This window comes from Amblyomma mixtum, chromosome 6, assembly GCF_055824585.1.
Source record: "Amblyomma mixtum isolate Tamu chromosome 6, ASM5582458v1, whole genome shotgun sequence".
NCBI lineage: Eukaryota > Metazoa > Arthropoda > Arachnida > Ixodida > Ixodidae > Amblyomma > Amblyomma mixtum.
In genome coordinates, this window is record NC_143017.1 from 26444714 (window position 1) to 26472142 (window position 27429).

General features: G+C 49.4%; 1 protein-coding gene across 2 annotated transcripts in view; it reads left to right on the plus strand.

Moving 5' to 3' along the window:
* Nucleotides 1–21701, plus strand: part of pio (zona pellucida domain-containing protein piopio) — a 105386-nt gene extending 83685 nt beyond the window's left edge. For both annotated transcript variants that reach the window (XM_089547694.1, XM_089547695.1), the window contains exons 4-10: nucleotides 1713–1918; nucleotides 3312–3448; nucleotides 6651–6799; nucleotides 8795–8876; nucleotides 9902–10064; nucleotides 15638–15806; nucleotides 16463–21701. In XM_089547694.1, the coding sequence (XP_089403820.1) occupies nucleotides 1713–1918; nucleotides 3312–3448; nucleotides 6651–6799; nucleotides 8795–8876; nucleotides 9902–10064; nucleotides 15638–15806; nucleotides 16463–16689 (1133 nt within the window). In that variant the 3' untranslated portion in view covers nucleotides 16690–21701. The remainder of the gene's footprint in view (nucleotides 1–1712; nucleotides 1919–3311; nucleotides 3449–6650; nucleotides 6800–8794; nucleotides 8877–9901; nucleotides 10065–15637; nucleotides 15807–16462) is intronic.
* The last annotated feature ends 5728 nt before the right edge of the window (nucleotides 21702–27429 follow it).

Consider the following 27429-nt stretch of genomic DNA (forward strand, 5'->3'; position numbering starts at 1 on the left):
CTTCGGACGATCGGTCGAACGCACAGTCAGGTCTCCAACCTCGGAGAGCGGAAGGAGTGGATAAAAAAGAAAGTGGGTGGAGGGGGGGAGGCGGGGACATAAGGCGCCGCATGATCGAGTGGTCGAGGACGACGAACTTGTGGAAGAACCCGCACTTTTTCATTAAGCCTAACCCAACCTAGCCGACCAGGGTCAGGAAGGGGGCGGGAGGCGCTCGGAGAAGCGAGAGTTGGCCGGGTTAGCCGGTCATGAACGCGCGCGGCAGCTCCGCCTTGAAGGCGAACGAACCCGACGCGCGTAAGTTGCCGCCCCGTCTCACCCCTTTCGCTTGCGCACTGATTAATGAGCTCTGCCGGGGCCCGAAGGCAATTTAGTCAGGACGGCTTAGCGCCGCCGCGGCTTGACACGAGACGGCGCTGCCGTCCATTCTTCTCACTCTCGGCGCGTGTGTGCGCGCAGTGGGAGGGGCTACGCATTCTCTTTCGCATGCGCGCGAGCTTGCGGCCTGCTGTGAGGTCGCAGAACCCTCCAGCTACGGGCCACCAGTTCCTGTTTCCACCCTTTTTCTTCGCTGCGGAAAAAGAAAGGCACTTGCATAAGAGCGGCTTCCCTGAAAGGAGGAGAGGGCTCAAGAGTCCTGCAGCCCGGGGCGCCCAGCGTCGGCAAGATAAACACCGTCCACCACCGCGATATCCGCGGTCCAGAGGACGTACCTCGCAATGCTAGACCCCCGACTAACGCGGACGGCCATTTGCGTCTCGCCTGCGTGACCGAGAAAGATATATGGAGGATTTGCACGAGATAAACACAGCCAACCAACTAGACTATCCCTTGCTCCTCCAAAAGCCGACTTCTTTCGTTTTTTTATTCTTTTTCTGCACTGCGCCGTTAAACTAAGCGAGCTTCTCGTGAGGTCTCGAGCTCCCTCCGAAAGTCGGCGCTGCGGGCTTTAGGGGAGGCAGTAGAAGATGGAATGAAAGATATATTTTTCAGTGCATGACCGAATGAAACACAGGTTAACTTGCAGTTAGTGACAGGTTAGCTTGCAGTTAGTAATTTGCACAACTTGAGTGGTGTGCAGTCAATTATTACTATAAGGTGCCTCTCTTTCTTGAGAAAAATTGTACCAAAGTCTCACTGCTTACTGGAAAAAGGAATGGAGAAAAGCTTTTACGCCTCGACAAGTGTCGCATCATTACGGCTATGCCCCTGCGCGCGGCTTCCCTGACTTGCTCGCGCTTATCATCTTTCAGCTTGCCGACAACGCGGAGTGACTTTTTTTTGTTCATAAAATCCTTTTCAGCACCGTTGTGTTTTGCTGCAATGACCATCATCACGTTTCTTCTAAATCCATTAGAATGCAACGACGCTTTCGTTTCCTGCTTTGTTCAGGAAGCATTATTCTATAGACTACCACCGAACGTAATAACAGTTTTTTTGCCTTTATATACATCACGATTATCTGTCTTCGTCACTGTTGAAAATATCTGAAAAGGTTTCAAACCTAGCTGCTTGTTCCAAGCTGTTACTTAGTATTCCTGCTTGTTCTATATTTTACGCAAGTCCTCTCACATCAGCGTTGGTGTTGCTTTTTTTTATGGGTGTATACCGTTAATGTTTTTCTTTTGTAATCGTTTTAACGACGACCGCGGAATAACGGTAAATTTACGCGTCATCTAACCAACCTCCGCTCATCTCTTGCGCATGCGCAGAGGGCGGCGAGGCGTCGGACGTGAACATCGAGTGCAACAGCAACAACATCCAGGTGACGCTGGAGGCGACGCAGGACTTCAACGGCATGATCTACCCCAAGGGCCTGTCCAAGAACTCCACCTGCATGGCCGAGTACAGCAACGTGCGCGACAAGATCGTCTACACGCTGCCGCTGCGTTCCTGCAACACCATGAGCACCGAAGTGGTACGCGAGATGCTCTTTCCATGTGCATGTAGCACTCGGCGACCAGTTTGACAGCGCGCTTGCTTGTAAATTGAAAGGCGCCAAATTTAAGGGTATTTTAAATTTGCCGTTATGGGTTTCGTTTATTTTGAAATGAATTCAAGCGCACAAGAACACGCACAAAAGAGAGGAAACACACAGGACAGGCGCTAGCAAGCCATCCAGGATCCAACACATAACATAGCACACGTACGCAACTCGTTTTGACACCTTCTAATTTGTCGCCATAGCTCAGACCTCAAAAGCTTCAATAAACGCTTCAGAAGACCCCAGGGGGGACGCAGAAATCCCAACAGGGCACTCACATCCGCCGGTACCAGACCCTTGCGAAGGCAAAATCCAAGATATCTTGCACGGCATGTCAAACCGACGATGAAAGAAACACAAGTGTTGACTTGAGTAGACGAAGGGGACGATGCACATACAAAGTATGTGTATACGATGTACATGATAGTTGTACGTCATTTCTCAAGGGTACAGAGCCCAAAGGATTTTGCTCCTGGGCTACGGTGTGTGGCATTGTCAGCGTTACAAATTCCTTCAAGTTCACAGGAACTGGTCATCAACCTTCCGAAACTTAACCCTTTACTACCCAGTGTCGCGAATTCGTGACGCACCGTTTGCACGCCGTGTATACGCGAAGCCTGGATACAAAATTTGATCTCAGCATATTACCCAGCAGCCAGCGCTTTCTGGACAAAATGTTTCGCGCCATTGTGAGGAGGTTGCGTTAAGAAAAAGGGCCGGAAACGTGCGGCTTCCAGGAATAATTTCTCGTCTCACATTTTGTGACATATGTTGCGGGGAAATATAAAGACATCGGGGGGAAAATTCTTTAGTCTTCGACCTTCGGGTTGGTTCGAGGTATTCGATTTGGTCTTTCACACAACCCTGACAAGCTACACGAAATGGAACAACTGCTAAGTGTTGCTAATTGGCGACTTATCGATTTCTCAAATTTTAGCGCTGCTAAAAAATTTTTGATAAATCGGTTTTTGAATGTGGGTACATTAGCTAGCATCGTATGGCAGTAATTGTTTTTATTCCATGCCTTAATAATCCGGGAATAAAAGAGTTGAAATTTGCACGGACTAGTCGAATATTCCCGCTGCACGGCTTAGAAGCGAATCCCTTGGTTCTTTACTTTTGACACGGCTGTTCCTTAGACGTAAGCAGTGAAAAGCAAGCCTTCTTTCCATTCATAAGCAATCAACTCCTCATATACATATTGCGTGAAGCGAATCTGCTCACACAGGTGCTGCTTAGATTTGTTGCGTCATGGCTTCTGTTTTTCTAGTTCTCAAGATTCTATTCTGTCAGGTTGTTCGCTGAATGCAGTTTCGTTGTAACGCAGGACGAAGGAGTAGAGTACTTCAACACCGTTGTGGTTCAGCCCCATCGCAAGCTGGTCACAAACCAGGGTCGTGGCTTCCACATCCGGTGCCGGTACCAGACGAAGGAAAAGACCATCACAAACTTCTTCAACGTCAGGTATGCCTGTAGAGTGCAGCTGCATCCAAAAGTGACTTTCGCATCTCTCTTTCCGCCTGCCTCTTTAGTTGCGAACCTCCGAAGTGGTCATGGTCCAATGTGTTTAGGAAGAACCTGCGTATCTTTCCCTTGTGACCACACGGCTAATCAATTACTCCCGTCTCCAAAGCGTTCTCTTAGAACCTGCTATGCCTCAGTTGCCTTCGGTTATCTACTAACGACAACGCACCGTACGAGTTAGTACGGCGCTGTGAGGCTGATATTTTCGAAGAAACAGAAGTGCTGTCGGATAAATCACGGCTTCAGTGCGCCTTTCTGAATTCATTGAACAGTATAGTTATTCCGCTGCTGCCTGTCATTCAGCGTCAAGCAAATGCCTCCTGGGTGGCCGCTGCGGAATTCGCTTGTGCAACTCCTTGGCGTTCGCGTTTGTCACGTGAGGCCAATATAGTTTTCAAAAAGAAATAAAAAAAACTGAAATTCGTGAGCTGTAACACGTTGCCCTGGTCTGACAATATGCAGGTGGTACTGGAGAAGACCCCCTACGCAACACGCTAGCGATAACAACTCGAAACAATGGAGCGAAGAACGGCAATGGAAACTAAATAATCAGGGCATCGGAAGTGAAGCTATCACAACAAGAATGAAATTGCCAAAAATAACGGGCTATACCTTACTGCGAATTCAATTGTTTTACACTCTCAGAATCCTCGGGTGCTTTACTTACACACAATACGCTTTTGTCCCTCGAACAAAGCAAGAGAGGCGTAGCAGTTAGTCGACTGCTGCAATTGTCCTCAGAACAGTGGAGAACTCCTTCTAGACCCTGGAGGTAGCGAATGTGCAAGAACGACGCATCGATTCAGTGTTTTAACGGACGTGGCGGGCCTGCAACCTGCGTAGAATGGCAATGATATACGCGACAGGGGAGACTTCCGTGACGAGCCTGCCCGGTTCGCCCGGTTCGCGTACATTTTGCATCCTCGAGGCGGCTGCCACTCCCACGCCAGCCGCCGCCGCACGGCACTGCGTCCTAACGTCGGCGCGTCCCAAAGGTGGCGCCACCGGAGGGGGCACGGCCGCGGGCGGCCGGCGGCGCCGCAGGCGCACAAACGCGCCGACGCGCGGTTAATCTGTCCGGGATGCCTGTCAACCACGTCACGCCCCCATTTGCGTTTCTGTTCAACGCGCCAGTGCCCCTCAGACCGGACGTGGAGCTTTATTTTCCTTCTGGCGCTCTCATGCAGGCGGAGTCGGCCCTTCGGCTGCCACTTCGCCGCAAAAAGAACACAATACAAGACAGGTGGCATGGACGCAAACGCGCAGAAATTTACTATCCTAGCTGACAGGACCACGTTAGGGAGCGCACGATTTTAGCGCGCCCTGCCAGGCGCTGGAGGGCGAAAGGTGGGATTCGTCTGACGGGCGGACGTCGAATTAAAATCGCGCCGCAGAGACAGTGACCGCTAGAAGCAGTGAGTCTAGGTTAGGTGGGAACGCGTGATGCCTGTACCAGTCAGACTCGTTGCGGTCTCCTTTGAAGGTGTCACAGCGTGCCTGAAGGGCTTTGTCGTTGTTGTTGTTGTCATTATTACCAATTTATTCGTAAACCTCTTCGCATTCTTGCCTTTGAACTTTACAAACGGCCTCATGAATGACGCTTTCTAACCCTTTGTACCTCCAAATATTTAACCGAGCACTCTGTGGATGCCTAAAAATAGAAACTGAGCCTCTGAAGCAAGGCACTCAGTTGTCGGCGGATGTCGTCGTGCTCATCGAGCAGCGCCCCACGTTTTTGGCCTTCTCATCCGGACACTTCAACGAATGGTCATGGGCGGAGAGGAGGCAGGGTGGAGGGAAGGGGGGTGATCGCCCTTTTCAGCGAGGAAATTTCTATGGGACCATCAGAGGTATCTGTTCTTTTTCACCGCCACCTAGCAGCACTTTGAGCTCCCATCATGCGAGTTTGCGCATAAATATGCGTTCGTACGAAGACTTCTGCGGAGGCAGTGAGTAGAAAAAACAGAAAAGGAAATCGGTCATTGAATTAAATGAAAGACCTGATGCAGCCTATTTGTGGGGCCATCTTAAACTTTGGGACTTAGGGAGGCACATCGAACTCATTGCTGTGGAATTACACCGACTAGTCTGGAAACAGCAATGTGTTATGTGTGTCTCCGTACGTCCCAAAGTTCAAGTTGGCCCCACAAATGGAACCGCACCAACTAGCCCGGAAGAATGACGTTCTAATATGGCCCTTTCTCGGCATTTGATGAACCTGTCTATGAGTGTGCATAGCCTTGTTATGTTCCGTAATGAACACATGACTAGCGCATTCGTAGTTGGTAAAACCGGCTGGTACAACACGTCTACCTCACAGCGACAACCTAGCTGGCATTTTTTTAACACACTTTCCCTCACTGCAGTCTGCACATGCTGTTTATATACTAGGGACGTGTTCCCTCTCTGTAATCAACTTATTGCAACACTGAGAAATAGTAGTCTGGCAGCACAACAGTGAGATCTTTCCAACCTCGTATTTGGCGCATGATAGCCTCCGCTGCGTATGCGCCATAAAATCCAACGCACCAACCAGCCCACCCTTCTTCTCTCTAATCAAGCTATGAGATGTGGTCGGCAGGTTTATGATGACGAAATGGAACTGCAGCGTATCGTTCACAACAATAATGGTATAAAAAATTTCTTCGTCGTTGAGGGTTTATTATAAAGTGCAAATTTGGACGAATGGCGAAGCTAGGCCACTATCCACACAATTTATAGGCACTTTACTCCAAGAATACTGTTGCATCCGCGAGAGTTATATATTTTGAATGCACATCACGGAGAAACGAGAAAGCCCCAGAAGTTCTGGATGTTTCGGACCCGCTTTGCTTCAGCCGTCTGCAGTGCTGCGACGGGTCCCTCTCTTTTGTGCATGTGACTGACCATCAACTTGTTCCAACAAAACGACTGCAACGAGAATTCGCGCTCCCATTCACAACCCCTACCCCAGCATGTAGAGCCACGGCCGCGCTCCCCCGACAATCCCTGTCCCAGCATGTAGAGCATGACGACGACGTTGGCTCCCCCCTTCTCCTCCACCTTGCCTCCGCACGTCTCCCCAAGGCATGCATGAAATCAAGCTTGAGTGTGAAAGGGCAGACCTGCCCAGCCCTGACTAAAGCTCCCTCTTCTACGGCAGCATGCTGGGCACGACGCCACTGGTGGCCACCGCGCCCATGCCAGGCTGCAGCATGAAGATCTTCGTCGGCGACTCTGAGGAAGAGGTGATCGCCGAGAATGTCAAGATCGGAGACCCGCTCACGCTTGTCATCAGCATCGACTATCAGGGTGGGTACACTGACCGTCCGACCCTTCCACTCGCCGCAGCGGCTCAGTGGCCGTGGCGTTAAGCAGCCGAGCTTAGTAAAGACGCGGGGTCAAACCCGGGCCCCGTCGGTCGCATTTCCGTGGAGGCGAAATGAAAAAGAAAAAAAAAAGCTCCCGTCTGGTGTGTAGTGTTAATGCACGCTATAGCACCCCAGGTGATAGAAATTAACCCGCAGCCCTCCACATACCGCGCGTCTCATGTATAGCGCACGTGTAGCTGTGAGATGTTAAACCCACATACCATACCACGCCGTACCATACCACACTAAACTGTACCGCACCGTACCATACCATATGCCATACCACACCGCACTATGCCTTACTATACCACACCATACCATACTAAACTATACTATAGCACACCATACTATGCCATACTGTACCACACCATACCATAAACCGCACCGTGCCGTATACCATACTACACCGGACCGTACCATACCGTGCCATACTATACCACACCATACTACACCATACCATGCCTTACTATACCACATCATACCATGTCATACCATACTAAACTATACCAACCCGTACCGTGCAGTGTGGTACTATACCACACCATACTATACCACACTGTACCACACCATACCATAAACCGCGCCGTGCCGTATACCACACTACACCAGACAGTACCATACTATACCACACCACACTACACCGTACCATACCGTACTGCACCATATACGATACCACACCTCACCGTACATCGCTGGTGCCGAATGAACGTTACGGAATGGATCTAAGGCTTGCTTCTGCTCTAGAATAGGACAAAGAGCAAGCTACACGAAACTTGCCTCTGGCGTGAAAGTCGTGCACTCACCAGCGCATGGCCGGTGGAGTGGTTTCACATTTTGCGCTAAATACGTGCGGTCTTCTATGCATGTGCCGCGAACTTCGTTTCAACTTTCAGCTCTCTTACTTGCACAAGACGGTGCTCTCTGTACCGAATATAAAACTCTCCGCAGGCAACTGAAAAAAAAAAAAGAAGAGCCAGTCAAGCGACTACACGTCGCAGTTAAGAGTAGGGTATTGTGCGCGTGCGTTCCGCCGCGCAAGAAGCGAGTTACGGCCTTCTGTACGAAGTGATAACCTCCAACAAAAAAAGGCTGAAAAAGTGCTACTGACATACAAGCCGATCGTGGGCAAGTTGCCCGCGGTGATGGCAGTTAAATTAATGATTGGTCGAGCGAAGTTGCTCGGCAAAGCGACCCCGGTCTCACAAGCCCCACCGGTGGTTGTGTTTACAAGAGCCACCTGCCGTGGCAGTGACCGCTGCCACGGCACCCGCATTGGAGAAATGCGTAAGCATGACGTCACACTTTATGATGTCACATTCTATGATGTCACACCTTATGGCGTCACATCAAGACGTCGACGCTACATTTCCACACTTTTCACGTCAACTGAGGCTCGTGACCGGAAATCGAGACCCTCAAACCAGAAGTCGATCAATTATCGATCGCTTATCGATACCTTATCGATACTACAATTAATTGTCTTACTTAATCAAGTTCCATCAGTTGCCCATCTGACTTTTCAAACTTGGCTCCACGCGTTGGCTCCGCCCACACTTCCGGTAACGTGGTGCCACACTTCCGGCGTCTTCAAATTTGGCGCCACATTTGCTCCGGCCCCGCCTAATTTTTGGAACATTTTTGGCTCTAATTAAACAAATTAACCTACCCCAACCCCCATTTCCCGTACAAGATTTTTTGATGCCCTATCTGATGGTACCATTCTTCTTCGCATAAACCCATTCGTTCGGGCGTAATCGTGCGGGCAAGCTCGTAATGACACGAAACCGCAAACATAGTCGTACAATGTTTACACGTTAATAGAAATGGGCGTAAAGGCGCCCTGGCAGAATTCACATCAGTCCCGAACCCGTTCAGTGTGTCCTCAAGTATGCAAGGCAACGACTGACATTGTCGTTCCCTCTCCTCCTCTTTCCAGAAACCTACGGCATGCGCGTCACGAACTGCCTCGTGCGTGACGGCCTCAACTGGGGAGAGCAGCCACTCATCAACAACGAAGGGTGAGACGCGATTCTCCGTAGCGAACGCGCGCTGTGAGCAGCAAGCAAAGGTGCCGTGGCTTTGTCAATGTGTCTGCTGTAGCCCTGAAAAGCGACGCTCAGTCGCTCGGGAGAAGGGCACCAGTTGTGTACCCTTGTATGCTACAAATTGCAGATGCAGGCAGTCGCCACGAACGTGGATAGGGCTAAGACTTAATGGAGGTTTTTTTAAGGCGAAAGCCTTTAATGTCTCATACTGTCGTGACCAAGGAATGTTAGCAAGTGTGTCCGCGTTTCGGCGTCATGACTTAAAAGAAACTGTGTCGAGGCTGTGAACCGACCCACGGCTTTTGGCATTTGAACTGGAGACGCTACCGCTCCGCCACGAATGCTCAGGGTTTGAGCATTTGAGCATGAATAAAGGCCCATCTAGTGAATACATGGGTTTCATAAATAAAATAAAAGAAGTAAAAATATAAAAGGAACAAAATAAAAATAAGAAAGGAAACAAAAATAAAAATAAAATAATAAAAATAAAAAAAAATATATAAAAAAAACAGTGCGCCAGGAAACGCTTTCGCCTTGCAGCACTTTAGAGAGCCAAAGTGCCCCCTGAATTTTCGACAGTTAACTCAGGGGCGTATTACATAATCAGCCTTAGATGCTGATATACAAATGCATGTCAGTGGTGTTGGAGAAGGAACTCGGAGAAAGTGTAGGGAGACTTAGTCAGATTCTACACGCGGCATACAGCTTATTTGGCTGGTTGGTTTAACAATGAGACATGGCACTCCCATGACGATAAGGGGCGGAACAAAGAAACTACAAGACTTCTGAAAGATAAATCCGTTGCAATGAAGTGTCCCACGAACCTAACGTTTTTTTACGGTTAGAAGTCATCGTTTTGCTGTCGGATTGAAATTATTCCACGTGCGCTGCACGGTTCCTGTTTCGCGTGTAGAGGACTTTAGCGCGGTGCATGACAGCAGCGTGCGTGGAGTGAGAGCCTCGCCTTCACGATAGGCGCACCGACGCGCTCTGTGCAGATGTCCCGTGGACCCGGAGATCTTGGGCCCGTTCGAATACACGATGAACAAGACTCGCGCCTCAGTCACCTTCCAGGCACACAAGTTCCCCTACACCTCGTCCGTCTACTACCAGTGCAACGTGCGACTCTGCCTCAAGTCCAGCGGCGGCTGCGATGATGTGGTGCGTGGCCTTTGTGCTAATCATTTCTCCGTCATAAAGCGCGCAAGGCGGAGAGAGGATGGAGGAGGATTCGCTTTTCGCATTATTTTGGCAGGCACGGAAAACACGCGGAAATGAAGGAAGCACGGAACTCTCCTGTGCTTTCTTCCTTTGAGTCGATGTATTCTTTTTTTGCCCTTTGTTGAGCTAAACTGACAACTTCTAGCCTACCCCCTTACAAAAAAAGTTTGAGATAGTCTATAGAGTGTCTATAGACTTCGGTCTATAAAGCCTATAGACAAATCCTACAGAACAGTCTATAGGCAATACAAATGTCATAGACAGTATATAGACATTCTATAGATTTATGGCCATACACTTTTAGTAGACTTTTGTCTATAGACAGTCTATAGATTATGATTAGACAAAAAGGAATATCTATAGGAAATCAATAGAGTCAATAAGAAATCTATAGACTGTCTATAGACTTCTTATTGACTCTATTGACTTCCTATATGTATTGCTTTTTGTCTATTCATAGTCTATAGATATAGACCATTTTTATATGGGCCTTGCCACATTACTGAATTCCACCATATTGCACCCATGCTGCAGTAAACGAAAATGACTGGGCAGTAATTCGTAATTGAAAGCTGTATTTGACGAAGGCTCCGTACTAGTTCGACTATCGACCCCGGTACTATCGCCCGAATAGAAGGGTCGGACTGCCAACCATTTGGGACATCTTGGCACAACGAATTAAGACACCACTCGAGCTTGTCGGACATGCGAGATAAAATGTGAAGCAAATCAATTCGGTGGAAGTCAGAGAAGAGGTGAGAGTTCCTTAGAAAGGGATACTGGTCCGTGGGCTATGTTTTCAGGCTGCATGGCTATAGGCAGCTCTTGAGTCCCCGCGAAGAACTCTGCGTTGGAAGGCACACGGCGTGAATGCTCCATAGTTCATGATGCGCGACGCTTTTGGCTCCAGATGTGGTGCAGGGCTTCATTTCGCACCGTCACATATTTTGTCCACGCTTTCGACGGCAAGACAAACTGATGCGCCCGAACAGCTTTGATCCCCCAGAAGAGGGGAAAGGCAGCAAAACCAGGCAGAATTTCCCTCTGAATACGAAAGCTTCGAAACTTAGTTCCTGGCAAAGTGGAACTGTTCGATAAAAGTTTGAAGCGAAACGATTTGCCCGCTACGCGTTTACGTAGAGACTGGTTTGCTCACTGTTCTCGATGTAAAGAAAACAACATTGGCAGTTATAATAGCAAAGATTAAATAGTTCCATTGTAAGTACAGTGGGCGCAATAATCAGGCTGAAGATAGCTTTCAACATACGAGGGGGTACCCAAAAGAAACCGGACTTATTTTTGTTTGAACTTATTTGTTCACATTTTAAGCACAGACCTTCAAAATCCATCAAAGTATTCCCCACTTGCAATGATACGCTTGTCGAATCTTTCATTCCATTTTTCAAAACATTGTTTAAATTCATCTTTTGTGATGCTTGACAGTGCCTCCGTCGTTTTTTTCTTCAGCTCTGTAACATCAGCGAAACGCTTTCCATTCACCTATTTTTTCATTCTAGGAAACAAAGAAAGTAGCACGGGGCAAGGTCGGGAGAGTATGAGTGTTGAGGAATAGGGGTCATGCCATTTTTGGTCCAAAATTGTTCTAGAGACAGGGATGTGTGAGTAGGGGCATTGCCATGATGGAAAAACCAGTCACCCGACCGCCACAAATCTGGCCGCTTCCACCGCACACTGTTGCTCAATCTTTTCAAAACATCCAAGTAGAAAGCCTGGCTAACTGTCTGACCCTGCGGAACAAATGCTCAATGGACGACTCCTCTCACGTCGAAAAAACAAATCAGCATTGTTTTGAGGTTTGGTTTCACCTGACGAGCTTTCTTGAGGCGAGGTGAATTTGAAGTTTTCCATTGGCATGATTGTTGCTTTGATTCAGGATTCGATTCAGGAACACTTTAGTTGTCCCCATAGCATCGTCCTTGTACGTCTTTCTTAATATTTCAAGAGTTTGCATTCAACTTTTTCCCAGCAAAAATCAGAATTTCACCGGCGCACGCTGTTCACGAAAATCAGCCATTGCAAAAACGACATTCACACAAAACAGTCGTCACTCTAAAACTCTGCCTAAACTAGTCTGACCTCCTTCAACGACGGCACTCGGCTTACTGACTCTGGAATGTTCGTTCTATGCGCTCCTAGTTGCAAAACGCGGTACCACAGAAGCTTTGCCGACCAAAAAATTTAGTCCGGTTTCTTTTGGGTACCCCCTCGTACAGGTGGCAACAGTACAGGAATACCATATCCGGCGACTCTGCTCTCAAGCGTTGTAACCATGCTCTTCTCATAGTGCGGTTTCTTTTTACGGAGACAAGATATTACCGCGCTAAGCTGGGCTACTGAGAGCCGAGCTGAAATCAGACGCCGACCGGTACTGATAACAGAGTGCCTGGGCTAAGAGAGTCACGATGAGAATCCGAGGCATAACAGCCCTCGTGCTTTTCGCTAACAGCAGCAGAAGCAAAAAGGGGCGCCAAAGGCCAGCGGAAAATGCATGCTTCTTGATCTATTCCTGGAAGGTGCAAAAGCCGCGAAGATAGTTCGCATCGGCGCGCGGATGGAGTCGCATAACTGTCGGCGTGCCGACTTCTGTCGCCATCTGGCAAACGCCGATGCAGCGTGAACTGGCGGACCACTCACTCGTCCCGCGGTCTTCCGCTTAACCTCGATCTTGTATTCATTGCATGCAGGAGCTGCGCCGAAGGCCAAAGCACTTTTCAGCCTCAGCCTTCGCAAGCTTATCTTGAAGACACTGCATCTGCGATGGTAGATTAAGGAACTCAAAATAAGAGTGCAGCAGTCAGGGTGACAGTGAACTTTTGTGTTTTGCACGCCGCACTAGCGTTTCGCACGTTTCCTACCTAACGCGGTATAAATGATAGGAAAATGCGTCTCACTTTATTAATTTAAACCATCTTCTGTTCGTTACTAGGTGTTTTGCGTGCATCCGCGTAAAAAAAAATTAGAACGTTTTCGGCTTCTCACATATTTATTTCGATAGCCTAGCGTCGACGTCAATACTCGTGCTTGATTATACTCGTGATGACATTGCGTGTGAGAGCGAGTTTGCCGCAGTATTCCTCAAAAAGGAGCCCGACATCCTAGAGCAGGAGCCAGGCATTGCCAGAACCTGTGCAAAGGGGAAGTCCGCAGCAGGCTCATTCGCCTCTACCGGCGTGGTGGTCTTCAGAACGAGACGCGCATACGCCCATCGATGCGGCAGTGCGCCTCTCTCAGACTGCCTTTGCGTGTCTTTTTTTTCTCTTGTGGCTATTGGTATATGTCTATTTCCCACAGTCGAGAACCCCTCGCAGTGAGGTAGAGAAAAGTGTGTTCCAGCGAGTCGTACGCCTCCTGTGAAATATCCAGGCACGCAGGCTTATGGGACCCAGTATACGTGCTGGCAATTGCGTACAGTGCAAGAAAAAAGTACCATTCGTTCGCATTAATCTTGCGAAGGCATTCACGGCAGGGTGTTTAATTTCACCGCTTAGCTGGCCTGATTTCACGTGCAGCTGTTTCCAAAGATGCTAAACTCACGCTCCAATTCGTACCACATCACGTAACTTGGCACCCTTCACCTTTCAAGTGTTTCTGCATGCCGAGCCGTGTCGAACGCTCTCTCCAGTTTCGGCAGACACTCTCATTTAGAGTTCTGCGGCTTGTCATCGCTGAATCAAAGCAGGCAGCATAGATGGTAGCGCACTTTCCATTTCAAGGTCGCCGGGGTGGGTCTTTAAAGCTGCCTGATGACAAAAGGATGCGACTCACAACCTCTCGAGCAGCAGCGTCTGCCCGCCCCGGTGATTACGCGCTCGTTTGGAGGGTGGTCGACGCTGGAGGTAGTCGGACCGAAGGTAGACGTCGTCGAGGGCAGCAGGCACTGTTAGCCGGAGCTGACAGCAAAACCGCCGCGCGAACCCAAGTAAAAACAAAGGCAAAATAGGCTTCGTACCAGCATCCGACAGGACGAGTCCTCTCAGAAGGAGCTCATTTCGTGCAAGAAAAGCATTGCACTGCGTTCCGTACTTTCACTTTTCATGCTCTCTGCATTGCGAGAGCTTGCCGCCGCCGTATACTGGCTAGCCTTCCTGTCAAGGGCTTCCGCGGGGAAACTCTGCTCGGGGTTCTCGGAATCCAAGTAATGGATCGCCTATTGAGGGCACGGAGGGAGGGGGTTCCCCTGTCTGGCGTGTGGCGAGGGCAAAGGCGAGTATGGTCTCGATGCGTGCGTGTTATATATCGCTCGACTCTATGCAGGCAAGCGGTGAATACTTTCTTTGAGAACCGCCTCCGCTCGGGCGTTGATCGCGCAACCTGGAGTTACTGCGGACGGCGGCCCTGAACCTATTACTTTGTATGATGACTAAGCGCCCGCCTATTACGACTGAAGCGAAGAAACAGCGAACTGAGAGCCGCCAGGCAAATTGTCTCGATCATAATCTCAAAGACGAGAAATACTTACGCACACTATTTCTTTCGTGAGACTGGAAAATGCCGCAGTCTGTGACGCTCAGGAAGCATCGCTATTTCGATGAATACTAAACAACACGATTACACGCGCGATTGTACGTGATTTCGTGCACGCGTTAAGAAACGTCAGTTGCGCTCACGTTCAATAGTTACAGGGCTGTCACTGAGGGCACAAAGACAGAAACGAAATATTTAGGTAAAGAAATAAAATAAAGACATGGACGGAGGCGAACAGGAGGTCTACTCTGGTTTCTGAAGCCATGCTGCATCGTGTCGTTTACTAAGGCAACTAAACATTTCACGCAGATCCCAAGATCGGCGCCCCCCTCAATAAGCTAATCTGTATCTTCAGAGGCCCTTTAGCTTGATTCACCTGTTTTTTGACGTCCACCAACACTGGTATATTACTACGCCGCAAAAAAAGCTTCTCTTTAAGTCAAAAACCTGTCTTTAAGAATTAGTGGCCGGCTTCCCTGAAACACCTGGTATATTTATGTACTGAGTATAATTGCGACGTCGAGGAGGGAGAGCTGAGTTCGGCGGGGCTCCTGTCACAATATCGCGTGACTGTTCAGACGACCAAGCGAGTAGGATTCACAGGCATTAAAGTTGCAAATTTCTCTCAAATGCTGACAACTGACTCTACATCTGTAGGCAAAGGTGTGACGGTTTCTGTGCGCAACTGCTGTTCCCTGTGTAATATATCACCACATACTGGCGCATTTCCCGTCGGAGCAACGTTCCTTGTGCACTGAGAGTTCCTATTCATGACAGGGGCTCCTGTCTTCGCGCGTTTTTCTAAAATAAAGTTGTTCCTCCTCCTTCTCCTCCTGCTCATGTTCGATCACCGTCGCAAGCCCATTTTAGAGGGTTTTTGCCAGCGCTCCACGCATCTTTATGTGATCAACTTTATTGATTTATTTATCTATTTATTTGTTGATTTATTGATATATTAATTCATTCATTCCTTCCATCATTCATTCATTCATTCATTCATTCATTCATTCATTCATTGCCCTCCGCAGCCGCCTGACTGCAGTGACGTGCGTCACAACGTGCGTCGTCGACGTGACGTCGAGGCCAAGGGAGATCTGACCGCCCTGGAGAAGTCTGAGCAAGACGTCCGCGACCTCAGCATCGAGGTCTTCTCCGGACTGTACGTCAACGAAGTCACCGACTCCGAGGACCCAGAAGGTGAGCGCATCGAGAATTTTCGATCTCACGCCTACGGAGATGTCCTTTGTGCCTATTCTTTTTTAATTTTTTAATGCTTTACGGACGCGCCTATATTCGTCTTCGTTTTTTTTTTTTTTTCTAAAGGGTGCTTGTCTGGGCTAGTCAGTACATTTCGCAGGAAAAGGTACAGCGCAAAAAGTGAGGACTAAAGGAGCGGACAGACACAGGCGCTGACTTACGACTGATGATTTTATCGCTATGACGCGCAATAAATAGGAGAACCTAAGAATAATCAACACGTGGCATTGCATCGCTGATTGAGTGCGTCAACAAACAGGAAGAAAGAAGGAAAGAGGCAAAACCAGCAGTAGTCACCTAGCCGCTGAGATAATCAATTTATATTTGAGTGAGCGCAAGAGATGGCTTGCTCACGCACATTTATTGGTATGATTGAAACAGAGCAAGGGTGAAGGCCAAAGAAGAGAGCAGAGGAAAGGAGGAAACGGGCAACACTCTCTCTCCTCTGCTCTCTTCTTCGGCCTTCGGCCTTGCGCTGTTTCAATCATGCCATGCATAACCAACTCGCCCATCAGTTCGTGTTTTCAAGCACATTTATTGCTCTTTATGAATGAGGAACGCTTCAACTTTTTTTTTCTTTTGCCGACGTTTCGCAGTGAGCTCCCGGCCGACCTCCTCCGCCAGCTCATCAGACCACGACTTCTGCGTGTCCTCGCGCAAGTTCGCCATCGGCATCGCCATCGCGGGCGTGCTGCTTATGCTGGCCGTGATGCTTCTGGTGGCCTGCATCCTGCACCGCCGCCGCCGCAGGAAGGGATCCAGCACCGCCGGAAGCTCCATCTACTCGGGACCCTACTCCAACCACGGATACTCGAGGGAATAGGCGCGCCCGCCCCACCGGGAGTCACTCGCGGGTACACGTCTGGACGCCGCTCCACACAGCGTACGCGGGTCGCATCCTTCAGCAGTCGGCGCTCATAGGCCGATCACAGAGCGGTTGAATGCCTCCCCCGCAGAAATTTGTTAGCTCTCAAAAAACGTACGCGCTAATCTCCTGGAAGAAGTGATCTTCGTCTGTCGACTGAAACGAGTGACGAGTCCGATCCGGGCGGAGACGTGATGCGCCCCATGTGTAAAGCGCACTTTCTGGAGATGACGAGGCGCCATTAAACGGCGCGTTTGCTTGCCGATGGCATCGAGATACGGCCATAACGCAGCATTAATTCAGCCGTCATTAACCGGAAGCGCCGTGATGTTCCTGTAAAGAGTGCGGGCGCCGAAGTTGGGGTAGACGCGTCACCACCTTCGGTTTTTACAGAAACTTGAGCTGGACTCATTTTCCTGGTGTCCAGCTATCCTGGTTCCTGCTTTCTTCATCCAGCGCCTTGCTGAACCGATGAAAGCGTAAGGCTCTGTGAAAGGGCATCAAAGTGTTTCAGTCGCCACACGAAGTCATTCCTTAGCAGCCTGTCGAGTGACTCCCGACTAGAGTTAAAAAAAAAAAAGAAAAAGCAGTTGGTTTTCAGGCATTGTTCTTCTGTTCTCATGTTCCAGCTGTACATGCTGCCCTTCTTGCGGCGCTGTTATTCCTCCCCCAAACCATTGCTACCGGTGCTCGTTCAAAGCCATCGTTGATGCCGTAACCAGATTAGAAAGCTGCATTGCAGGAACAAAAGCATTCCTTCGGGAACCCTGTACAATCGCAACTCCTCCACAGTGTGACGGCTTGCCCTAATACACTGTCGAGCTTGGTTGAATAAGGTCAATTTTCCGCGACAGCTTTGTGAAAACAAAGCTACCGCTCGCACAGCATTCCTGCTTACAAAAAAAAAAAAGCTTTTGGTAAACACAACAGACTTCTCAGTAACATGCCCAAACTGGGAGGCTGTACGACCCTTGAAATACAATTCACAGCCAATGTTTTATTACTTTTTATTTTTTTTAATGTCATGTCTATGCCGTCGTGCACGTATAATGTACAGCTACTGAATCCAAGCCCCGGCCGTGTTTTTTTTTTCTGTGTGTTTTTCTTACTTGTGCCACATTTGTGTACAAGCCTACTAGATCGCTTTGGAAAGAAGCATTGTTTGAGTTCTTCCGCAGTTTAAAAAGGACGGTGGAAGCCTACGATACACACAAAGAAAAAAGTGAGTGTCGTCGTCAACACAACACGCCGTAAATATAAGTTCACTCTGCACGAACAAGAGTCGCATTAAAAATCTGATGCAGAATGTACCGAAAAACAGGTTTGACCTTCCTCAGTTGCCATAATTCAAGAAATAAACTCGGCGCTCGTTACTACGCTTATAATTCGACCATTTCCTGGATCATGACAAGCGTGAGTCAGTTTTCTTCAGCAGTGGGCTGTCATTTATTACAAAATAGTCTACATCAAGCACATTCTTTACCCTCAAACCCAGAACTTGCCTTTTGGCTGCTGACAGCAAAGCTTAGTAGCGAGTCTAGCTGATATGGATCGGCATGAGGCAAAACTTAGCGTAAGGAGTGTATTGTTTTCCTATATATACCTTCAATGGCCCTTGCGCAATTTGCAGCTACTTCATCGTATGCTGGTCTTCCGGAGTTATCTCACGTGTATAGCGTATACAGGGCACTTTTTCTGTATTTCAGGCATTGAGTCGACGTAGGTGTAATCGAACTCTCACGAAGAAACGTCTCCTGCATTTGGTAATGATGAGAATGGGACATCAGCGCGTCTTTCACGGAACAAACTGCACCGTATCCATTGAGTCTCGAGCCATTTGAAATGTCCTGCTGAGGCGAGAAACATGTGCAACCTATGTGCCAGAAGAAAATAACATTCTCCACTTCTCCTCTCCTAAATTTACAAGGCCACGCATAGCTCGCAAAATAAGTGAAAAGATCACACTGGAAACCACGTAGGCTAGATGTAGAGTGCAAATTTGAAGCCAAGCATGGAAATCCGCTCAGCATGGCGCTGGAGCGGCGTTTATTCAGCTTATTACGCACAGGACACGCTCATTCGCCGTTATGGAAGGGGTACAGTGTTCCATAGTCCCCAGTTTTTTTTTTTTGTATCTGCTTTCCGTCTACGCTCTCTTAATTTATTGCGATATAATTATTGCGAGTTGCGGAGACGACGACGCAGAGGGCGCGTTTGAGCGTTTACGCGAACGACGATGAACCGTCCAGCCCACACTGTAGGCAGCTAGCCGTTTATCTGAGCGCACATACAGATGCTGTAGTACATGTTCGTGCCAAAAGGATTTTGATACGCGTATATCCTTCACCTTTTCTTCGTTTTTTTTGTTTGTTTTTGCTTCTCTTCTTTCGGTAGCACCCGCGCACAAGACCCCACAGAAGAGTTATCAAGCGTGTTGCACTCCAAGTGCCGCGCGCGCATTTGCCTGCCTTTGGCGAGAAGGACTGTGAAAAGCAAAAGGTCCGCGTGTGTTCTGCTTTTTTTCTGTTCACCCGGCAAGCTCAGCACAAGTACATAAACCGCCTGCCTCAAATGTAACGGCAATTCCTTACTTCCCTGTAGTTCCAATCGCAACTGCAACTGTATAGTACAATCTACCAGTCGAATCAAATTTATCTCCCTTGCTACTTCCAATTGACGCCTCGTGATTAACTGTCCTAAAGATTGTTCATCAACGTTAGCACATTCTCAAACCTTTCAAGTGGCCTTACCTTAACCGACGCCCTGCGAGCTTTGGGCCACGTCTGCTCATTTAGGCTCAAAGCATGGCAGACGAGTTTCTGTAGCGCATGGCACAGCTGTCGCTCTGGGTAGTCTGCCTGGCCAGGCATTCTGGTGCGTAGGCGACGCCGTTTCGGGTGGTCCGGAAGCTATGCTTACACCGATCGACGTCCTTTTCTGTAACCATCCAGCGTTTACCCGTGGCCTTTTGTACAATTCACGCGTGCGGCTCGTGTTTGCCTGATGCGGGCTGCGCGCTATGTTCTCATTTAGAGTTCCGAGCTGTAACCACGCGTGCTTGTCGGTGTGCTCGTAGCCGGTGACGGGGCCCCTGTATTTCGTTCAGTGCGTCCTCGTAGTCAGCGTCCGTTCTTTACAGAGTTATTTGTAACTGCATTTGTCCCTACTTTTTTTTTTACTTTACATTATATCTCGTACGAGCCGTGGATACCTCGTAAAATACGAACCAAGCCAGCCATTTTTCGACGGTGTGCGGGTGCACGGCACCACGCAACTGCTCTCGTGAGCCGTGTGATGGGTCACTGCGCGAGCGCTTTAAAGAAGCTCTTCCGATGAGCACTAGGTGTGCAGTCGTCTATGCCGACGCCCCTGTAGGCGTTTCGCTGGCGCTAGGCCGCGTGTGTAGGCTTCGATCGTGGCAACGTTGACGAAAGCTGCTTATCCTGATCTTTCGAAGTTTTTGGTCAAGTCGGGAAGACAACCGGAACAAGATGTACGCGAAAAGGAGTCCGATAGTTGTCTCGGGTTGTACTGCTATCCTTACACGGCCCATCCGGTGCGCATTCGAGCTCAGGTGCGAACAAAACGCTAACTGAAGACGGCATGTCGGAGCATGTCGGAGCATGTCGGAGCACGGGCCACAGCGGCCGTGCGCGTGGCGGAAGTGTGTGAGACGTCGATCGCGGCTCGCGAGGCGCAGTTACGGGCACGTGACCCTTGGAGAATGGCTGCGAAGACGATCTGCTGTGCGCGCTGTGTGTCACAGCAGAGCAGTGTGTTTGTTGTCCCCTACGCTAACGGTAATTAACTGCATGCGTACTCCCTATCTCTGTGTAGCGGCAATATGACAGACCCCAGAGCCATTTTCGCTTTAGGTGAAATGAGCTAGTTCCAGCTCTCTCTGAAAGAGAGTTCCCCGTGGAGGAAGGTCCAATTTGTTCGCTGTATCGCAATGCCGCTCGTCACCGAACCACCGGCTTTTGCAACGTGGAACTCATTAGTCCTAGCATATGGGAGGCCGGCAGTATAGCTCGCGTGTTCTTGCGGCGTGGTGCTCCTGTAGCTAGTGAGGCTCGCAATGGAAGGCGTTCTTCCATCTACCATTCGCTGCAGAACGGGAGAAAGGAGCGATTCACCCACGTTCGTTTCCATGGTCTGCGGATAGCAACATTGTTTGCCCGAATCACTGCCACACATGCAGGCACCTCCGTCGGTTCTCGTATCAATAAAGCACTACAACGCCACCCTTGGTCGTCTCAGAGAAGAGATAACGAAATTCTTTCCACGATCCCCCTGTACATACATTTCTTTCCGGCACGTACTACAGATTGCACCACTGGCTAGAGGTGTCCTGCACCGCGGGTCAGCCTTTGTAATCGTAACCAGTGTAAACAAGGCCACTACACCTACTACTCACGCTGTTGAAATGAGCTGCAGCGGTTTTTCATACTGCCGTTTTCCTAGTTAGTTTTGGTTACTCGTTTGTGCCGTACAAGACTTACCACTGCCACGACAGACATACGCCACACTGCCTGCTGCCTTCCCAGACGTTTCATTTTTGAAACAACACACATGCTCTCCTTTTGTTTCGCGCCGTAACAGGACGAATCTCACACGACTTCGTCCTTCTCACTGTTTTGTTTTCCTTACCAGTTGTAGAGCCAGCAGATAGGCTGCCCTGCGTATAGAGCAGGCAGCTCTGCTGCAGAAGTGCCTTTCTAGACGAGTCGTACATATGTTCTACTGCTTTCGGGGGTGACTGCGCCTGTGCTGTTTATTTTGTTTCCTCGCGTCTTTATTGTTTTTTTTTAGCAAATTAACGGACGTATCCTTGCGACCATGTCAACTCTTTCGTAGCACGAATGTTCATGGCCCACTTGTGTACAGAATGTGGTTATTTCTGTGTACATCTACTCGTGAACCTTTTTTTTTTTTGTGAAAACAAATAAAATGTCTTTCAGGGTATGTCATCACGTGGTTTTCTTTCTTTTTCTTTTCGCTGTCAAGCCTGTGCGTACCGTTACTGAGCTAGTCTGGCACGAGGCAGCTGCTCCGCTAATTTTTCCTCAGAGCAGCCACACAACTCTCCTCATTCGTAAGTGTTGCTAGAATTGGGGGTTCGGGGTCGCTGGACGGATCCTCGTGCCCAAGTCGTCACCCGTCCGATCAGATGAGTCGAGCGAAGGTTTGGTCTGGTTTATGGGGTTTAACGTCCCAAAGCAACTCCGGCTATGAGGGACGCCGTAGTGAAGGGCTCCGGAAATTTCGACCACCTGGGGTTCTTTAACGTGCACTGATATCGCACAGTACACGGGCCTCTAGAATTTCGCCTTCATCGAAACGAGACCGCCGCGGGCGGGATCGAACCCGCGTCTTTCGGGTCAGCAGCCGAGCACCATAACCATGAACTGAGCCACCGCAGCGGCTGTCGAGCGAAGGAGGTGGTTGATGGGAACAGAACTTGATGTATTAATGCGGAAGCTTCATACAGATCATGAGGAAGAAAATCCGTTGTTTTAGCTGTCCACGCCGGACGGCGGCCCATATGACCTCTACATCATCGGGAAAGAAAGGAAAATAAAATGTCAAAAAATTTCTCCCGAAGTGAATTTCGAACCCAGGCCGGCGCGAACAGTCCAGCTTCCTTGGCCACTTCACTAGAGCATATATCGCCAATGCCTCAGATTTTGTTGCGAAAGCAACGAGCCATTTCGCGGAGCTGACGAAAGGCCACACTGCGCATGCGCGAGGAGCAGTGACGTCACACGGCGCACAGCTGGCGCTCCGCCGCCGTGGCTGCGCGGGTGACTCAGAGGTGCCGCCACTGCGCTCGCCAGTTGTGCATGCTCAGTAGCGGCGCATAGCTATAGCATAGCTAGGGTGCCGGGGCCGCCGCCGCGCGCTCTCCATCGCCTCTCTCTCTCCTCGTTGCTTTCGCAATCCTCCAGGTTTAACCAAAGCTATTTTATAGCGAAAGCTCTACATCACGACCAAAGTTGCAAAAGCTGAATCACTGCTGGAGCCTTGACCTTTACCTTCACCTTGATAAATAAATAAATAACGCCGCGACTGGTATTTGAAGCCGCGGCGGAGCGAGCAGATGAGCTTCACTGGCCACTGCTCGAGGGCACTGCATGGAAGTACACCCACCCTGACAGGATTCAAGTCCGACTTAACCAGGTCGCATCACGCAACCCGTCATACGCAATCACACCAGCATCCACTCTCACTTTGTCAGCGCATCGAAATTCCGGGAGACACACGCATGCATCGAGAAGGAGCTGGGCAGGAGGTCGATCTTGCGCAGCATATACACCGCGCACCATTGCACACTGCTCTCTGAACAGAGACTTCGATGAACGTGGCGACTCTGCGAGGCGATCTTTCATGCGGCTCTTCCACAGGCTGAGAAGTCCTATGAGCACTGAAAGATCACATGAAACCTTAGAACCTTCCACTATAGGCAAGAATCTTACAGTATCCCTTACAAAAAAAGTTTCAGACAGTCTATAGAGTGTCTATAGACTTCTGTCTATAAAGTCTATAGGCTGTATACAGACAAATCCTAGAGAAGAGTCTATAGGAAATACAAATGCCACAGACAGTCTAGAGACAATCTATAGATTTATGGTCATACTCTTTGAGTAGATTTTTCTCTATAGACAATCTATAGACTACGAATAGCAAAAAGCAAAATCTATAGGAAGTCAACAGAGTCAATAAGAAGTCCATAGACTGTCTATAGACCATTTTTATAATGGTATAGGGCGTAATCTCAATCTCCCTTTTGACAGTCCGTTGAAGAAAGTCCGAAAAAAAAAACACGGCATCACGACAACACACAGCAATGATCAACAGTTTCTGGCTGCTGACACAAGCGACAGTTCAGAGACATGGCACAAAAGCCCCTTTTTCACGAAGCCACGTTTTGACAGGTAAAGTTGGCGTGTGAGTTTAAAATAGAAAGTCTTTGCGGCCGCTTGAACACACATCCGTTGCACCCGTTTTGATGCACTCTTGTCTAGATGGAGAGGTAAGGCTGCCAATACGTCGGTACAGGAAACAAGGTCTCAATCAAGATTTTTGTCATCTGTCTTTTGTATAGACTCTATAAGAAATCTAAGGAAAACCGTAGAGTGAGGAAATGGAATGTGTCGGCGACTTCTTTAAGAAACCCCACAAAGGCCCCTCACTCCTATGACCAGTGGGCGCAAACAGAATAGGCAAATGAGCACTTAATCGTCTCTTAAACACAGCTAGGAGGAAGGGATGGTTCGCTGTTTTAAAAAAGAAAAACCTTGAAACAAGCTGATGAACAAACAAGTGCTGAAGACCAACCCCGCCAGCCTACAGAGGGAGAAACAAATTGCCTCGACGCGTAGGTTCACATTGAGAGCGCCATACAAAAGTCGCAAAAATTCTATGAATTTCCTGTACTTTTTTCCTTGCACAATGCAACACCTGCATGACATATTTTCACAGGCCAGACGGAGAACAGTCGTAGACGTAGAGGGGGACCGCAGAACGGCCGAGGGTTTTAATCGCCCAGAATAGAGCCAGCTCGAGCGCGCCTCACGCGAACGCGACCACTTCGTCCTCGTCACGGCTTAGCGCGCAGGTAGCTCGAGCCAGGTCCGTGGCATTAGTCCCCCGAAAAAGAAGAGCATCGTCCCGATGCGAGGGTATGTACAAAGCAGAAAACGAACAGGAAAAGCAGGAAGACAATGTTAAAAAAAAACGAACAAAAAGAAATAAATTAAAACGCAGAACCCGAACACAGTTTAAAGTGGAGCGTCATCGCTCTCGCGCGAGAAGTATGGCTTAAGTCGCATTACATGCACAATGTCAGTCCGTGGTTGCCGACGACCGGTAGACACAGTTCCACGTGGAATAACCTCATAATCCACGTTTCCAACACGACGGAGCACCTCATAAGGTCCGAAATATCGGTGCAGCAGTTTTTCGGACAATGCCTTTTGGCGGACAGGGGTCCACACCCACACACGGTCACCGATGTTGTAGGTAACCTCCCTGTGGCGCCGGTTGTAACGTCTGGAGTCCGTGTCTTGTTGAGCTGTGATGTGCAAACGAGCAAGCTGGCGAGCTTGCTCGGCTTGTTCGACAAAGGAGCCCGCATCTGGTGTCAAGTCATCATCCACGCACGGGAGCATGGCGTCCAGCATCATCCGCACTTCTCTGCCGTAGACTAGACGGAATGGTGTAAAGCGGGTTGTTTCTCGAGTCGCAGTGTTGTACGCGAATGTGATGTACGGGAGTGTTTGGTCCCAGGTTCTGTGCTCCACATCCACGTACATGGAAATCATGTTGGCCAGTGTTTTATTCAGGCGTTCTGTGAGCCCATTTGTTTGGGGATGGTATGCTGTCGTTGTTCGATGGCTGGTGTGACTCAGCTCAAAGATGTCGTGGACAAGCTGAGCTGTGAATGCCTTCCCTCGGTCTGTGATGACGACAGACGGAGCGCCGTGTCGAAGCACTATTGCACGCATAAAGAAGTGCGCAACTTCGAACGCTGTGCCTTGAGGGAGAGCCTGCGTTTCGGCGTAACGCGTCAGGTAATCGGTTGCAACAGCTATCCATCTGTTTCCTCCCGACGACAAGGGAAATGGTCCGAGGAGGTCCATGCCGACTTGTTCAAAGGGTGTGTTAGGAGGCATGATAGGCTGCAACATGCCAGGCGGTTTCAGAGGCGGCGTCTTCCTACGCTGGCACTCACGGCAGGTCCGAATGTATCGCTTCACACATGAGGCAAGGTTGGGCCAATAGTAGTTCTGCCGCACTCTGGCAAGTGTTCGCGTGAATCCAAGGTGCCCAGAGGTCGGCTCGTCGTGGCAGGCGAGGAGGATCTCGTGGCGGAGGGCGGCTGGTATAACCAGAAGGTAACTCTTACCACTGGAGGCGTAGTTTTTCTTATACAGCACTCCGCCTCGAAGACATAGGGATGGCAGCCTGCGAGCCAGGTGGGAGGGTATCGAGGGATGGTGACCTTCTAGATGTTCTATGAGCAGCTTCAACTCGTCGTCCGCACGTTGTTGTGCGATGATGTCGGACGACGTGACTGCACCAAGGAATGCATCGTCTTCTGCGTTACCTTGTTAAGGTTGCACGGGTGAACGCGACAAGCTGTCAGCGTCGGTGTGCTTGCGACCAGACTTGTAGATGATGGTGAAGTCAAATTCCTGTAAGCGTAATGCCCAACGTGCTAGGCGGCCACATGGGTCCTTCAAGTTTGTCAACCAGCACAATGAGTGGTGGTCAGTAATAACCTGGAACTGCCTGCCATACAGATAGGGGCGGAACTTTGTGATGGCCCATACTACGGCCAAACATTCCTTCTCAGTTGTAGAGTAGTTACACTCTGCACGGGAAGTGCACGGCTAGCATAAGCGATCACTTTTTCGACACCGTTCGGACGCTGGACGAGAACCGCTCCAAGACCGACGTTGCTGGCGTTCGTGTGAATTTCAGTGGCGGCATCATCGTCAAAATGGGCTAGTACTGGTAGTGATTGTAGCCGACGTCTGCTCGGCACCCCACAAAAATGGCTCCTCATCTCGTGTCAAGCGCGTCAGAGGACTGGCCAGCTTAGCAAAGTTTTTTTATGAAACGTCGGTAGTACGAACAAAGACCTAGGAATCGTCGGAGGGCTTTTTTATCAGTGGGAACCGGGAAGTCCGCGACGGCAGAAATTTTGTCAGGGTCTGGCCGGATGCCCTCGGAGCTGACGACATGCCCGAGAAACTTCAATTCAGTAAATCCAAAATGGCATTTTTGCGGCTTTAGAGAAAGATGAGCTGATCGGACGGCTTCTAACACCACTCTGAGCCGCTGCAAATGTTTCGAAAACGTTGTTGAAAAAATGATTACATCATCCAGGTATACTAGACATGTTTGCCATTTAAGGCCGGTGAGCACGGTATCCATCATTCGCTGGAACGTTGCTGGAGCACAGCAGAGTCCGAAGGGGAGCACACGAAATTCATAGAGGCCGTCCGGGGTGACAAAGGCGGTTTTCTCCCGGTCTCTCTCATCAACTTCTATTTGCCAATATCCGCTGCGAAGATCTACCGAAGAAAAGTATTTTGCTTGGCGCAGTCTGTCGAGGGAATCATCTATACGAGGTAGCGGATAGACATCTTTTTTTGTTACGCTGTTAAGTTTTCTGTAATCCACACAGAAGCGCAGCGTGCCATCCTTCTTTTTTACGAGAACGACAGGAGACGACCAGGGACTATTCGATGGCTGGATTATGCCGTCATTGAGCATCTCCTTCACTTGCGTTTGGATGGCCTCCCGCTCTCGGGGAGATACGCGATAAGGCTGTTGATGTATTGGGCGCGCGCCATCGTGCGTGACTATCCGATGCTTAGTGATGGGCGTCTGACGTACCTTAGACGACGAGGTAAAGCAGCCCTTAAACTGCAGCAACAGTTCTTGCAATTGCTGCCTTTCTGCGGGCGGGAGGCCCTCGTTTATGTGAACGGCGCGTACTGCCTCTTCGTCAACTTCACCAGGCGTGTCTTCTAGGCATGCGAAACACTCAGCCACCTCTTGGACAGGGTCGACGTGGGCGATGACTGTGCCACCAAATAAATGGCGGTGTTCATTACTGAAATTGGTCACGAGGACTTCAGTGCGACCGTCAGATAGAAAGGCGAGCCCTCTTGCTACGCAAACACC